Source organism: Pseudopodoces humilis, chromosome 3, assembly GCF_049639895.1.
Source record: "Pseudopodoces humilis isolate 2021_Gansu_Grassland_sample_001 chromosome 3, ASM4963989v1, whole genome shotgun sequence".
Lineage (NCBI taxonomy): Eukaryota > Metazoa > Chordata > Aves > Passeriformes > Paridae > Pseudopodoces > Pseudopodoces humilis.
Genome location: NC_142202.1, coordinates 113068369 through 113084348, shown reverse-complemented (window position 1 = coordinate 113084348; position 15980 = coordinate 113068369). Strand labels below are relative to the sequence as shown.

The window sequence follows — 15980 nt, the reverse complement described above, 5'->3', positions numbered from 1 at the left end:
TCCCGGGGGTGTCCCGGGGATGTTCCGGAGGTGTCACCGGGGGTCCAGGGGTCACCGGGGTCTCCTGGCGCGCTCCGTCACCAAGGCAACGGCGCGTGCAGGTGCCGGAGGGCGGGGACTCGGGCCCTGGCCCCGCCCCCTCCGCCTGTCAGTCAGGTCGCGCGCAGCCCACCCTGCTGGGAGCTCGGCCCCGCCCCCAGAGCCCAGAGCGGGCGGTGATTGGTCCAGGCGCTCGAGGCCCCGCCCCCGCGGCGCAGGTTCGGGTGAGAGGCGATCGCGGCCGGAGCGGCACCGGGAGCGGCACCGGAGCGGGAGGTACCGGCGGGGCCGGGCGGGGCCGAGGGGGCCGGGCAGGGCCGCGCTGGGCTGGGCTGGGCTGGGCTGGGCTGGGCTGCGCCGCGCCGGGCTTGGCTTTTCCTTTCCCGCACCGGCGGACCTGGCTCGTTGTCGCGACGGGTTGGACAATCGCGACAGGTGCGTGTGTCTCGACAGGCGCGAGTGAATCGACCGGCGAGGATGGAGGGGAGTGCCCCGCCATCGCCGCCCGGGGCGCTTCGGGGGGTATCGGCGGCCAGAAAAGCTGTATGTGGCCGCCGCCCACCTATGGCGACACACCTGTCGCGACAGGGCGATGGTGTGGCGTCAGCGCGAGGGGCTCGCCTCGGCGCTGTGGGATGCCGGGGACGGCTGCTCCTCCTCGAGCGGGCCGGGCTTCCTCGTCGGCGCCCTGTCGCGATCGGAAGCGGAGCAGCAGGTGCGCGGGGCACGGCGGAGCGAGGACCCCGGGGCGGGGGGGGCGCGGGGGGGGGGGGGCGGCGGGGGTCCCGCCGGGCCCGGCTCATTGTTCCGCCGGGTCCCCCGGGCGGCCCCGCCCCGGCTCGGAGCATCCTTTGTGCTGGGCGGCCCCGGGCTTTGTCTGCGGAGCCGCCCCGGGCCGGCGAGACCGGGACCCCCCGCGCCTCGGGCCCCCTCATGGGGACCCCCCGCACTCCCCGCATCGCGCTCCGGGGACCCACGGCAGAGGCACCGCCCCCGCGCCTCGCCCGGGCCCGGCCCAGACCGGGGCTGCGCCCAGCCCGGCGCCCCACACCGGGGGTCGGCCTGGCTCTCCGGCGGGGACCCCCGGCCCGAGCCCCCCGTCTGGCAGCAGCCCCGTTTCGGTGACCGCCGCTCCGGCCTCTTGCCGCAATGATCTGGGGGTCAGCGCCGGGGGGTGCCGAGGAGCCGGGAGCGGGGATGTGACCCTCCGGCATCCTGCACTGGGGCCCTCCGCAGCGCCCCGCGCCCGCTCGGGCGTGGCCGCTCAGTGCCCGTTTCCGTGCCCGGGCTGGGCCGGGCCGGGCCAAGGTGCCCGCGGGGACAAGGAGCGCCCGCAGCATCCCGGGCTTGGCGGCAGCAGCTCTGACGGAGCATCCCTTCGCCCGCCGATCGCGGCCCCCGTGGGTGTCCTGGTCCTTGCCGGGGCGGTGGCTCGGTGGCTCCGCATCTCGTCCTGGCCGGGGGGACGGTCGGTGGGGCCGCGGCAGCGAGACCCCGAGCCAGGGCAGGGTTGGGGGGCCTAGGTGCTGTGACCCCCCTGCCGGGGCATCTCTCGGGCGGAGAGCGGTGCCCACCCAGCCGCCGCCTCTGGCCAGGGACAAGCAGCGGTCGCGGGTCGGTGTCCCCGGAGTGACGGTCCCCGAGCCCAGCCTGACAAAGGGGAGTCCCCGCCGGCGGGGTGGCTGCGGGCCGGGGGCGGCCGGGGTGGGTGCCGGGGTCTCGCCGGCGCAGACAAAAGCGGGGGGCGGTGAGGGGCCCCCGGCCTCGCCGCGCCGCACAATGCGGCAGCCCCGGCACAAAGGCCGGGCCCGGCAGCCGCCGCGACCCCAACAGGTGCCCCTGGCAGCCCCCGCCGGGGCCGGGGTCCCTTTGTCCTGCCGGGGTCACAGCTGTTCTCGCGGCCGGGGGCCCCCGCGGCAGCCGGCGGGGCTGGGGGGGCTGCGAGCCCCCCGAACGGTCGCGCCGCTTTGTGTGCCGGGAATCGGAGCCGCGGCCACCGCCTGCCGAGCTGGCCGAGCCGGGGGGCTGCGGCGTGGGGTGGGCGGGGGTCCCCGGGGTGCCTGCTGGTGGCCCCCCCGGCGCTGACGCTGCGTTTCTGCCCTGCTCAGGAGGCTGTTGTCTGGCAGAAGCCTCTGGCCACCGCGCCAGCACGGCCACCGCCGGCTGATGCTGGCTGTGGCACCACGCTGCAGCTGCCGGCTGGAACGCGGGCAAGGGCCCCGCTGCCACCGGGGCTGGTGCCGTGCTTGCACTGCGGCCCCGGCTGGGGGACGGAGGGGCAGAGCCCCTGGGGATGCTCAGTCTGAGCTTGGAGGTCACTGGTGTAAGCTGGGGGCACTGGTGTGAGCACTGGGATTGAGCTGGGGGCCACAGGGTGTGAGATCAGGGTACCGGTGTGACGACTGGGAGTGAGCTGGGGTCACTGGTGTGAGCTGGGGGGACCGAGTGGGAGCCCTGGGCGTGATCTGGGGGCAGTGAGGGTGAACTGGGGGCACTGGTGTGCCAGACAGGCCGCTGTGGGCATCCAGAGCTGGGCACGGTGTGGGGACATCAGGGCTCTGCCACGGGCGGTGCAGGGCGTAGCTGAGGGTTCCCTGGGCAGGGGGTGGGAAGGGTGCCTGGACCAGCGGCACGAGGGCAGCGTGGTGGCAGCAGCGTGGGTGGCTCCGTGGTGGCCACAGGCAGCACGTGGAGCTGCCAGCTCTTCTCTGTGCACGGTGGCCAGCCCACGCTTGTGCCCCCAGCGATGCCCTGTCCCCTCGCCAGCCCCACACCCCCTCTGCCATGCTGACACCCCTCCTGTCCACCCACGGCAGCCCCCCGTGCCCCGCTCCCCCGTGCCAGGGGTCTCACGGTGCTGGGTGCTGCGGCACCGCTGGCAGCCGCGTGCTCCGTGCTCCAGATCCGTCACCACAGCCCGCTTTCATCTCGGGATGCGACGTGCCGCCTCCCCGACAGCCCCTCTGCACTGTGCCGCCTCCCCCCCGCACCCCTTCCTGCATCTCCTGCCTGGCCCAGCCCTGCTCTGAGGTCCCGGGGGCTCAGAGGGCCAGCGTGCACCGCGGTGGCACCGTGGGCACCGGCTCGTCCCCTCTGGGCTCACCCCACCGAGGACAATCTCTGTCCTGGTGTCTGACTGGTGTGGGGACTCAGAGAGCCCTTGGCTGGGGCTGACCCCCTTGTTCCTGTCACCCCCCTCACCCCTCACAGTGTAGCTCTGGGTCCTGATGTCCCCCAGCACAGCCCTCACTCGGGGCAGCAGCTTCCCCACGTGCCTGAGGCAGAGCCTGGGGGGCAGCGGGAGGCAGGCGTGGGCACCGCGCCACTGGGTGCCAGTGCCCGGCATGCCACAGTGGCCTGGCACGCTGCACGAGGCCACTGCCACCCCGCCTTGGTCCCCTGGGGGGTTCCTCAGCGGGGGCACAGCTGTGCATGCCGGTGACATTCCCGAGGGGGGCCGCCTGCAGGACCCCGGCAGCTGCTCCTGCTGCTCTGAGCCGAGGTGAGGGCACCAGGACACGGCGCCAGCTGGCACCAGCATCACCCACGGCAGCCCCTGTGTGACCCAGGGACAGGAGCCGGCCCAGGAAGGGCTATTGGTCCCCCCCAGTGCAGTAGTGGTCCCTGGGAACAGCCACTTGCCCCCAGCCCTGCAGCTGCCTGGGCCTGGGAATGCCCAGCTGCCAGCAAAGCCCAGCCCAGCCTCACGGCCGCCGCAGCTCCTGCCAGCTCTGGTGCCTGAGGAGCCATTTGCTGCCCGGCAGCTGCCGGGATGGGCACAGGAAACCCCTGGCACAGCTCTGGACAGTCCCTTCAGAGCACTGTCCTGGTCTCAGCACCCAGCTGGGGCTGTGGCAGCACCAGCCACCCCTCGCCACAAGGCCCCTGTCCCCAGAGCAGCAGCAGCAGCCTTTGCCTGGCTCCGCTGTGGCTCCGGTGTGCCTGTCCGAGGGGCTGGGCACCCCGGGCTGGGCACAGCAGGGGTCGTTCCGGCCGTGCCAGACTGTCCCACGATGCCCCTGGGGGTCCCTGGTGGCCCCCACAGTGGGGACAGTGAGGCAGGGGTCTCTCTGTGGGTCTCTGCAGTGAGGTCTCTGGTTTGGGGGCTCTGGTGGGGTCCCAGCCCACCTCGTGCCCCCCGGGTGGGCAGAGTCGCACATGTCCCTGCTCTGATGGGTCGATGGTGTTTGACCTTCACCGAGTGACTCATTGATCCTGTCTGGGGGTGCCCCTCGCTGCCGGGGGCTGGGGCAGCGCTGAGGCAGGGCGGGGGTCTCTGGCACAGCTGGCACCTCGTGGGCCTGCAGGCAGAGACCCCGGTGAGTGGTGCCAGCCCTGGTGCTGTCCATGCCGGTCCTGGTCACTCACAGGGACAAGGTGGGCAGCCCGCCCTGGGCGAATCACTTTGTGGGGACACCCAGCAGTGTCCCCATGGCGCGCGTGGCAGTGGCAGTGGGGGGTGGCAGGGACGGGGTCTGGCAGCCCTGCTCCAGGAGCTGGGTCTGCAGGGTGGCACTGGCTGAGGTGCAGCTCGGAGTCACTGGAGAGGGGTTCCTGGCAGGGAAGCAGCCCCAGCTCCGTGCCAGGGCCCCTCCTCTTCGCGGATTTCCCGGGATAATCCATTGACACAGCCCATGGAGGATGCGCAGCTGCGGGGCCAAGCCCTGCCCGCACCGGGGCACCTCCGGCGAGGGTGGGCGGTGGAGTGACCCCCAGCCCTGGGGGCTCCTGGTGGTCACCCCGGTGCTGCCTCTGCCCCGCAGCACCATGATGGCCAACGCGGCCACCATGCGGATCCTCATCAAGGGGGGGAAGGTGGTGAACGACGACTGCACCCTCGAGGCCGACGTCTACATCGAGAATGGCATCATCCAGCAAGTGGGGCGCGAGCTGATGATCCCCGGCGGTGCCAAGGTCATCGATGCCACCGGCAAGCTCGTCATCCCGGGCGGCATCGACACCAGCACCCACTTCCACCAGACCTTCATGAACGCCACCTGTGTCGATGACTTCTACCACGGCACCAAGGTACCCCCGCGGGCTGAGCGGGGTCTGCTCCCCGCTCTGGGGGCTCCCTGGGGGCACAGACTGCTGCAGGCAGCTCAGCCCCAGCACCACGGGCATCCCAGCAGCATCAGCTCCACAGGAGCCTTGTGGCGTGGCACCGCCTGTCCCCACGTCCCCGTCCATCACGTCCCCTCCTCCCCCGCCGGGGCCGTGGCACCCCGTGCCAGCCTGGGGACCCTCTGCCCTGCCTGTGCCGGTGGCACTGTGTACCGAGTGTCAAGGGGCCAGCACAGGACTGTCCCTGCAGCTTGTCCCACTGTCCCCAGCACCCGCACAGAGCAGTCATTGTGCCGGGCCAGCGCTGGCCGTGCCTGTCCCCAGGGTGTCCCTGGGCAGGGGGCTCGGCGGTGTGCCGGGGGGAAGGGGCCGGGGCAGTGCCCACGGGCGCCACATGCCAGGCCTGCTCCCTGTCACTGTCACCCGCCTCGTGGCACCGCGCCGGCAGCTCCCGAGAGGGCCGATGGGCAAAGGAGCTTTGGGGATTAGCGGGGCCGGGTGAGCCGGGGACACCGGCAGTGCCACCGCGCCTGCACCGCCGCCCACGCTGCCGCCGCGGGGGGGGCTCTGTGCCAGGGGGGCTGCGGGATCCCTCAGCACCCCAATCCAGTGCCTGGGGCTCGGGGGAGCAGTGGGTGCCCCGGTGGTGGCAGGATGGGGCCCTCCAGATGTGTCACACGCCCAGATGTGCTGCTGCCTTTGGGGGATGCGGGGGCCCTGCCTGCAGCCGGGACCCCCGCACGTCTGTGTGCCCAAACGCGGTGCCCCCAGCCCGGGACCCCCGAGCTCACCCGGCTCACGGCAGGGCAGGGCCGGTGCCAGCAGTGGGGGGTCAATCCTGACCCCCCCCGCGGGCCCTGTGCCCCGCAGGCAGCGCTGGTGGGGGGCACGACGATGATCATCGGCCACGTCCTGCCCGACAAGGAGACGTCGCTGCTGGACGCCTACGAGAAGTGCCGCAGCCTGGCCGACCCCAAGGTGTGCTGCGACTACGCCTTGCACATGGGCATCACCTGGTGGGCGCCCAAGGTGAGTCTGGCACGGCTCCGGGAGCAGCTGCCGGGGCTAATTCCCAGCCCCGCTGATCCCATTAGCTGCTTGGGGGGTGGGCTGAGCCCCCAGGATGCCTTTTGAGCTGCCCTGAGCCGGGCTCAGCGGGGCAGGGGCTCAGGGGTGCCCCGGGCCAAGGGGTCCCTGTGGGGCTGGGCCCCTCAATGGGACAAGGAAGGTGCTGCTGCTGCTCCGTGGAGGGGAGCAGGGTCCCCGGGGCTGGTGGTCCCAGCAGCCCACAGCACGACCCCCGTGGGGGCCCGACGGGCAGGACTGGTGACCAGACCCCAACCCGCGGCACACTCAGCCCCTGCAATCCCCTCAAAGCTGCTGGAGTGGGATCAGAGCTGGCTCCCGGAGGGGGAGGGAGGGAGGGAGGGAGGGAGCTGCTCCTCTCTGCAGGGAGACCCCAGCCCCGAGTCCCCTTCCAGCAGAGGGATGGCGTGGGTACCCGCTGGGGGCAGGAAAATCCCTTCTGCTCTCCCCAGCATCTGGCACTGCCCACACCACGCAGGAACACACATCCCGTGTCCCCAGCGCGGCCCCTCGGGCGCTGAGGCCCCACTTTAACCCCCTGTCCCGGCACAGGTGAAGGCAGAGATGGAGACGCTGGTGCGGGAGAAGGGGGTGAACTCCTTCCAGATGTTCATGACCTACAAGGACCTGTACATGCTGCGGGACAGCGAGCTCTACCAGGTCCTGCGCGCCTGCCGCGACATCGGCGCCATCGCCCGCGTCCACGCCGAGAACGGAGAGCTGGTGGCCGAGGTGAGGGCAGAGCGGGGCGGGGCAATGGGCACCCAGCTGGGGCAGCAGAACCTTCACCCTGACCCCAAAAATTCCCCAGGGAGCCAAGGAAGCTCTGGATCTGGGCATTACGGGACCAGAGGGCATCGAGATCAGCCGGCCTGAAGAGGTAGGTGACGGCAGGTGTCACCGTGTCACTGCAGCAGTGGCATGGGATGTGGCTGGGATGGTCCAGGACATCCATACGGCTGCCACCACCCATCCCCGTGTCACCCACGCACCTGTTGGTGCCACCGTTGTGCGTCACGTGTGTCACCACCGGCTCTCTCTGCAGCTGGAAGCTGAGGCCACGCACCGTGTCATCACCATCGCCAACCGGGTGAGTGGTCCTGGGCATCACCCGGTGGGGGTGGGCATCCCGGTTCCATGGGGGGTCCCTGGGCCTCAGTCGGGGTGCAGGAACCCCCGGGGAGCTGGGCTATCACAGAGACAGCAGCACTGACCCCTCCCCACAGACCCATTGTCCTGTGTACCTGGTGAACGTCTCCAGCATGTCCGCGGGGGATGTCATCGCCGCTGCCAAGATGCAAGGTAGGGGACACGGGTGGGGACCTCCCTCCCCAGCACACGGGGACACCTGTGTGGGTACAGAAAAACCCCGTGACACAGGACACACGTGGCCACTGGGGAGGTTTGGGGCTCGGAGGGATGAGGATGGATGGATGGATGGATGATGGATGATGATGGATTGTGGAGCTGTGGACATGCAGAGACACGAGGGCACCCATGGGAACCCGTGGGTACCTGTGGGGCCGTGCCCTGGCACAGGTGAGCACACCTGGGGCCCCAGATCTGCTCTTACACACGGGGCACACACAGGTTACACACACACACATACACACACACAGGTCACTCACACACACACACACACAGTGCACACACACACACACACACACACACACACACACACACACACACAGTGCACACACACACGCAGTGCACACACACACACAGTGCACACACATACACACACACAGGTCACACACACACACACACACACAGTGCACACACACACACACACACACACACACACACACAGGTCACACACACACACACACACACAGTGCACACACACACACACACACACACACACACACAGGTCACACACACACACACACACACACACACACACACACACACACACACAGGTCACACACACACACACACACACACACACACAGAGTGCACACACACACACACACACACACACACAGGTCACACACACACACAGGTCACACACACACACACACACACACACACACACACAGTGCACACACACAGTGCACACACACACACACACACACACACACAGTGCACACACACACACACGCACACACAGTGCACACACACACACACACACACACACACACACACACACACACACAGTGCACACACACACACACACAGTGCACACACACACACACACACACACACACACACACACACACACAGTGCACACACACACACACAGTGCACACACACACACACACACACACAGTGCACACACACACACACAGTGCACACACACACACACACACACACACACAGTGCACACACACACACACACACACACAGTGCACACACACACACACACACACACAGTGCACACACACAGTGCACACACACAGTGCACACACACACACACACACACACACAGTGCACACACACACACAGTGCACACACACACACAGTGCACACACACACACACAGTGCACACACACACACACACACACACACAGTGCACACACACACACACACACACACACACACAGTGCACACACACACACAGTGCACACACACACACACACAGTGCACACACACACAGTGCACACACACACACAGTGCACACACACACACACACACACAGTGCACACACACAGTGCACACACACACACACACACACACACACAGTGCACACACACACACACACACATGTAAGCACACACAGGACAGAGGGCTCATGCCCTGGCAGGAACAGGGGCATGCTGACATGGACACACACGTGTGCCCCGTGCACACCTGCTGCCGCACGCCCGCCTGTTGCACACGCGTGTGCCTCCACCTGGCAGGGAAGGTGGTGTACGCGGAGACGACCACGGCGCACGCCACGCTCACCGGGCTGCACTACTACCACCAGGACTGGTTCCACGCTGCCGCCTACGTCACCGTGCCGCCGCTGCGCCTCGACACCAACACCTCCGCCTACCTCATGAGCCTGCTCGCCAAGTGAGACCTGCCCCGGGCACCCCCTCCCTGTCCCGGGCACCCCCTCCCTGTTCCGGGCACCCCCTCCCTGCCCCAGGCACCCCCTCCCTGTTCCGGGCACCCCCTCCCTGCCCCGGGCACCCCCTTCCTTCCCCGGGCACCCCCTCCCTGCCCCGGGCACCCCCTTCCTTCCCCAGGCACCCCCTTCCTGCCCCAAGCACCCCCTCCCTGTTCCAGGCACCCCCTCCCTGCCAGCTGCACTTGCCAGGGCCATCTGGGCATCCTTGTGGCCAGCACAGCCAGGTGTCCCACCCTGGGTGCCAGGCTGTCCAGCTGTGCCATTGCCCCAAGCACTCTGCTCCCCTGGTGCTGTGGCCTCGAGGCACCTCATCCTCTGGGCACCCCACATGGTGGCATTGGGCTCTCTGGACACTGTGCACCCCCAGGGACACGTTCTGTGGCTGCTGCGCTTCCCAACAGCTCGCTGAGCACCTGGGCTGTGGGTGCTTCACTCACCCACTCCCTGCATGGGTGCTCCTTTCCCTGGGCACCCCAAGCAGCCCTGGCAGTGCCATCCCCCACCCTGCTCTGTCCCCCGCAGTGACACGTTGAACATCGTGGCCTCGGACCACCGGCCCTTCAGCACCAAGCAGAAGGCCATGGGCAAGGAGGACTTCACCAAGATCCCCCACGGTGTCAGCGGGGTGCAGGACCGCATGAACATCATCTGGGAGCGCGGTGTGGTACGGCACCGCTGGCCTGGGCGTGGGGCTGCAGCTGGGGGCTCACAGGGGCCTTGTTGGAGCGGGACATCCCATGGGGTGTTCACCCCCTGGCATGAGGGTGGGGGGCAAGGAGCTCCCCAGAGCACCTCGGTGGGTCGCGGCAAGGATCGTGACCCCGCAGCACACCTGGGATTTTTGGGGCACTTGGGGGTGACAGGGAGCGCCCAGCACATCCTCACCCCCGCTCTGGTGGCAGGTGGGGGGTAAGATGGATGAGAACCGCTTTGTGGCTGTGACCAGCTCCAACGCTGCCAAGATCCACAACCTGTACCCCCGCAAGGGCCGGATCATCCCCGGGGCCGACGCTGACGTCGTGGTCTGGGACCCCGAGGCCACCAAGTAGGTGCAGCCCACGGCAGGGCCCGGGGAAGGGCTCCCCGTTCCCCCAGCACCCACTGACCGCCCCGTCCCCCTGCCCAGGACCATCTCTGCCAGCACCCAGGTGCAGGGCGGGGACATCAACCTGTACGAGAACATGCGGTGCCACGGGGTGCCCCTGGTCACCATCAGCCGTGGGCGCGTGGTCTACGAGAACGGCGTCTTCATGTGCGCCGAGGGCACCGGCAAGTTCTGCCCACTGCGCTCCTTCCCGGACATCGCCTACAAGAAGCTGGTGCAGCGGGAGAAGGTACGGGGACACTGGTGGCCGTGCTGTGGCCGTGCCGGAGCGGTGCCAGAGCACTGCCATGGCTGTGCCGGAGCGGTGCCGTGGCTGTGCCGTGGCTGTGCCAGAGCAGTGCCATGACTGTGCCGTGGCCGTGCCAGAGCAGTGCCATGGCTGTGCCAGAGCGGTGCCATGGCTGTGCCAGAGCAGTGCCAGAGCGGTGCCATGGCTGTGCCAGAGCAGTGCCAGAGCAGTGCCATGGCTGTGCCAGAGCAGTGCCATGGCTGTGCCAGAGCAGTGCCAGAGCAGTGCCATGGCTGTGCCAGAGCGGTGCTATGGCTGTGCCAGAGCAGTGCCATGGCCGTGCCAGAGCAGTGCCATGGCCGTGCCAGAGCAGTGCCAGAGCAGTGCCATGGCTGTGCCAGAGCGGTGCCATGGCCGTGCCAGAGCAGTGCCATGGCTGTGCCAGAGCAGTGCCATGGCTGTGCCAGAGCAGTGCCAGAGCAGTGCCATGGCTGTGCCAGAGCGGTGCCGTGGCTGTGCCAGAGCGGTGTCGTGGCCGTGCCAGAGTGGTGCCATAGCCATGATGTGTCTGTGCCAGAGCAGTGCCATGGCTGTGCCAGAGCGGTGCCGTGGCTGTGCCAGAGCGGTGCCGTGGCTGTGCCAGAGCGGTGTCGTGGCCGTGCCGGAGCGGTGCTGCGGTGTGGGACAGGACTGCACCGTGTGGCTGCTGGAGGGGACAAGGGGACAGCAGCTGTGCCAGAGGAGGGTCTGTGCCAGGCTGATGCCACACCATGCTGGAGCATGTGACAGGAGCACAGGGCAGGGGACGGGGCCCTGTGTGTGACAGAGGACCCTGCCCTGGGTCCTTGCCAGCACTCTGCCAGTGCAAGAGGACAGTTGTCCCAACACGTGTGGCCTGTGGCCACTTCAAGGCACGTGCGGGGCATCAAGGCTCCCCGTGCCCCACCCCAGCTCTGCCCTTCGCTGGCTCTCCAACGGCAGCCCCACAGCTCACAGTGGCCCCCGATGCTCCGGGACAGGGACACGTGTGGCTGGGGCTGCTCAGCAGAGACACCCAGGAGCTCTGGCCGTCCCTGTCACTAGGGACCCGCTCTGCCCCCGTGCTGTGGCTGTAGGGGACAGGCGGGGGGATAGCGTGGTGCTGATGCTGCAGGGGAAGGGCAGCCGGGGGCTCCGGCATCGTCACAGGAAGGTGATGGCCAAGCCACCATGATGGCCACTGGGGCGCTTGTCAGGAGCTCTGTGTGGATGTTGGGGGGCACAGAGCATTGCATGGGCTCGGCTTGATTTGGCTTTGCTTGGATTGCTTTGGCTTGGCTTGGCTTGGCTTGGCTTGGCTCCGTCGGGGGGACGGGGCGAGGGGCTGCTCTGCCAGGGCCACCCACCTCCCCCAGCCCCTGCTCCTGTCCTGGCACTGCATTGCACCGCCAGCCCCACAGCCCGCCCGGCATCTCTCCGAGTGCCCCTCCCCAGTGGCAGCGTGTCCCGGCCCGTTCCATCCCCCTGCTGTCCTACCTGCACCCCACTGCAGAGCCCCACACCCCACTGCAGAGCCCCACACCCCACTGCAGAGCCCTGCATCCCACACCCCACTGCAGAGCCCCACATCCCACACCCTGCTGTAGAGCCCCGCACCCTGCTGCAGAGCTCTGCACCCCACTGTAGAGCCCTGCATCCCACACCCCACTGCAGAGCCCTGCATCCCACACCCCACTGCAGAGCCCCACATCCCGCACCCTGCTGTAGAGCCCCGCACCCTGCTGCAGAGCTCTGCACCCCACTGTAGAGCTCTACACCCCACTGCAGGGCCCTGCACCCCACACCCCGCTGTAGAGCCCCCCATCCCCCCCCCTGCTGCACGGCCCTGCATCCTGCTGCAGAGCTCTGCACCCCACTGCAGGGCCCCACACCCTGCACCCCGCTGTAGTGCCTGGGCATCCCGCACCCCGCTGCAGAGCCCCCCATGCCACTGCAGAGCCCCCCATCCCGCACCCCGCTGCAGAGCCCCCCATGCCACTGCAGAGCCCCCCATCCCGCACCCCGCTGCAGAGCCCCCCATCCCGCACCCCGCTGCAGAGCCCCCCATGCCACTGCAGAGCCCCCCATCCCGCACCCCGCTGCAGAGCCCCCCATGCCACTGCAGAGCCCCCCATCCCCCACCCCCCTGCAGGGCCCCCCATCCCGCACCCCGCTGGCGCTGCGGGCCCCCCGCCCCGGCCGCAGCCCCCGCCCCGCGGCTGCTGATGCTCTCTCCGCTCTCTCTCTCGCTCCCGGCAGAGTTTGAAGCTGCGGGGTGTGGATCGCACCCCGTACCTGGGGGACGTGGCCGTGGTTGTGCATGCCGGTAAAAAAGAGACGGGGACGCCCCTGGCCGATACGCCCACCCGGCCGGCCACACGACACGGGGGCATGAGGGACCTGCACGAGTCCAGCTTCAGCCTCTCCGGTAAGAGCGGGGCCGCAGCTCCTGCCACCGGCCGGGCGCTCGGCCCCGCGGGGTGTCCCCATGAGCCCCCCGTTACCCCCGGCACCTCCCGGGGGGCTCCCGCTGCCACCGCAGGGTGTCCTGGCATCCCTCCCCTAGGGCTGTCCTGTCACCCCCTCCTGCAGGCTGTCCCCGTCACCCCTGCAGGGCGTTCCCACTGCATCCCGAAGTTTGGTGTACGACCCGAAGTACCCCGGTCCTGCCCACATCCCCCACCTCCGGGCTCAGCCCCCTCCTCCCGGGCAGGGGCCGTGGCAGAGCAGCGGGGTGCCCCAATCCTCGGATCTGCAGCCCCAGCCCTCGCCCATCCCTCCGTGCACCGTCCGTCGTGTGGCTGCGCTGGCTGGGGTGTGGGGCGGGCTGGGGGTCCGTGCCAGTGGGGAGCACTGGGGGTCTGTGTCAGTGACAGGGGCACTGGGGTCTGTGTCACTGGGGAGCACTGGGGTCTGTGTCACTGGGGAGCACTGGGGGTCTGTGCAGGGAAGGATGGAGCCCCGTGCACCGGGCAGCCCCCTCCCCGCGCTGTGCCAGGGCCGGGGGCAGCTGCTGGGTGCTCTGGGGGCCCGGGGCGCTCTGTCCCTCGAGGGCAGGGCCTGAGCACCGGGGGATCGAGAATGTCAGAGCCGGCACAAGGCTGCGAGAGGCGCCTGTCAGAGCTGCCCCAGGGGCAGCGCAGCCGCGTAGGAGAGGGGACACGGAGCTCCTCCAGTGCCAGCAGTGCCAGGGGGGACACACGGAGCTCCCCCAGTGCCAGGGGGGACACGGAGCTCCCCCAGTGCCAGCGGTGCCAGGGGGTCATGGGGCTGTGCCCAGCTGCCCGATCCTGACGCTGCCGGCCGTCCGTGTGTCCGGCAGGTTCTCAGATCGATGACCACGTTCCAAAACGAGCCTCGGCCCGGATTCTCGCTCCCCCCGGGGGCCGGTCGAGCGGCATCTGGTAGAGCCGGGGACCTGTCCCCCAACTGAGGAGCAGGCGCCGCCCCCAGCGCCCCCGGACCCCGGCTCCGGCGGGGCTCCCCTCGCCGCGGGGGCCCTGCCCGGCCCCCGTCCTGCCGGCGGGGCCGTGCCGGCGGTGGGGCCGTGCGCGGGGGCCGGGGGCCGCGGAGGACCGGGGGCAGCGGGTGCCCCCCCCGGCCCTTTTCTGTTTGCACGTTGGATTTGGATCAGTGAATTTTTGACTTGTTTGTGCATCACGTGGAAATACTCTGAAGTGGTTTGTGTCACTAGCGTAGGGGAGACGCAGGGACCCCCCCCCTTTCTGCCGCAGCCTGCCCCATCCCTGACCCCCAACCCCCACCACCATCCTGATCCCCATTCCTGCTCCCCTCCATCTCCCACCCCCCGATCCTTCCCCCATCCCTGCTGCTGTCCTGCCCTCCCCGAACCCAGTCACCATCCCTGGCCCCCATCTCCCCTGCTGTTCTCCCCAGCTCCATCTGCACTCCCCCATTTCCACCCTGCACCTGCATCTCCATCCCCGAGCCCCTCCAGCCCAGACCCCCATTCCCATCTCCCCCATCCCGTACCTGATCTCCATCCCTTACCCGTCACCAGCCCCCATCCCTGACCCACATCTCTGCTCCCTCGTCCCTATCCCTGCACCCCCATCCCCACACACCCCCTTCCTCCCCACCGTGAGCTCCTACAGCCCCACAGGGAGAGGTGTCACACCTGTGTCACACCTGTGTCACACCTGTGTCACACCTGGGTCACACCTGTGTCACACACCTGGGTCACACACCCGTGTGTCACACCTGGGTCACACCTGGGTCACACACCTGGGTCACACACCCGTGTGTCACACCTGGGTCACACCTGGGTCACACCTGGGTCACACACCTGGGTCACACCCATGTCCCACACCTGTGTCACACCTGCAGGGGCCCAGCGGGGTGTTTGCACACACGTGTGCACAGGTGAGCCCCTGGGTAGGTGTCACACAGCTGCACACGTGTGTGCCAGTGTCCCACCGCTGTGACACCTGTGACAGGCCCTGCCAGCTCCCCAGCCCTGCTGCCCGCGGGGGTCCGTGTGTGTGTGGCCCCCCCAGAAGTCCCTTTCCCCCCTGGTGCTATGGGGGGCTGTCCCAGCCCCTCGCCCCTTCCTGGCCCCCGTGTCCCCTGTGCCCTCCCGTGTAGGTCCCTGTAGGTGTTTGGGGGCCGGCGGGCACCTGGCGGGGGTCCCGTGTCCCCCCGGGTGGTCCCCACGGCCAGTTTAGGAACATGCCGTCCGTTGTTTGCTCATTAAAGACCGTTCACAGCTCCTGGCCTGCACCTCATTGGGGTCTGGGGGTCCCGGGGCTCTGGGACGGGCCTTGGGGACAGCGCTCGGGACCCCACGGTCACAGCACCCGGGGGCAAGCAGGTCCCAGGAGAGCGCTGGGAGGTGAAAGAGCCGTGACATGGGGACACAGGGGGGACATGAGGGGACACAGGGACACACAGGAGATACATGGGGACACAGGGAGGACATGTGTGGGGACATGAATGAACATGTGGGAACACGAGGGAACATGGGACATGCGTGAAGATTTTGGGGACGTGGGTATGTGGGACATGCAGGGGGACACAAGTGGGACGTGTGGGGACACGGTAAGACAAGGGGGAGTGACAAAGCTGGCCCTGTCGCCAGGTGGACACTTCTGCTCAGATGCACAAACACAGGTGGGTGCAGGGGGATGTGGGGGGATGTGGGTGTGGGGGGGTCTCCAGTAGGCTCGGGGGTCTCTGAGGTGTGTCACAAGGGCTCTGGGTGTCCCCGGGTTACAGGGGGGTGTCCCGGGATAATTTGGGGCTCGGGGGTCTCCGAGAGAGAGCTCACAATGGTACCCAAGGGTCCCGAGGGGATCTCAGGAGGGTCTCTGGGGGTGTCCCAGAGGGGACCCTGCTGTGCTCCCAGGAGTGCTGGGGGGCTCTGA

At 68.6% G+C, this 15980-nt stretch overlaps 1 protein-coding gene across 2 annotated transcripts; it reads left to right on the top strand.

Annotated features, from left to right (window-relative positions):
* The first annotated feature begins 274 nt into the window (after positions 1–274).
* Positions 275–14034, top strand: DPYSL5 (dihydropyrimidinase like 5). 2 transcript variants are annotated; one of them, XM_005532728.2, is made up of 13 exons: positions 275–315; positions 4803–5067; positions 5974–6132; positions 6742–6921; positions 7001–7069; positions 7235–7279; positions 7416–7491; positions 9030–9186; positions 9767–9908; positions 10147–10289; positions 10371–10578; positions 12856–13024; positions 13919–14034. In XM_005532728.2, the coding sequence occupies exons 2-13, from the start codon at positions 4807–4809 to the stop codon at positions 14002–14004; spliced, it is 1695 nt and encodes a 564-aa protein (XP_005532785.1). In that variant the 5' UTR covers positions 275–315; positions 4803–4806; the 3' UTR covers positions 14005–14034. The 2 variants fall into 2 exon arrangements, with proteins under 2 accessions (XP_005532785.1, XP_087908829.1); XM_088052703.1 differs by lacking the exon at positions 275–315 and adding an exon at positions 399–474.
* Positions 14035–15980: the final 1946 nt, after the last annotated feature.

Excerpts from the sequence above, each read along its gene's own strand:
- DPYSL5 (XM_005532728.2), top strand. The coding sequence starts at position 4,807 with ATGATGGCCAACGCGGCCACCATGCGGATCCTCATCAAGGGGGGGAAG. Across the intron at positions 5,068-5,973 it reads ACTTCTACCACGGCACCAAG|GCAGCGCTGGTGGGGGGCAC; the intron begins GTACCCCCGCGG and ends TGTGCCCCGCAG. Across the intron at positions 9,187-9,766 it reads CTCATGAGCCTGCTCGCCAA|TGACACGTTGAACATCGTGG; the intron begins GTGAGACCTGCC and ends TGTCCCCCGCAG.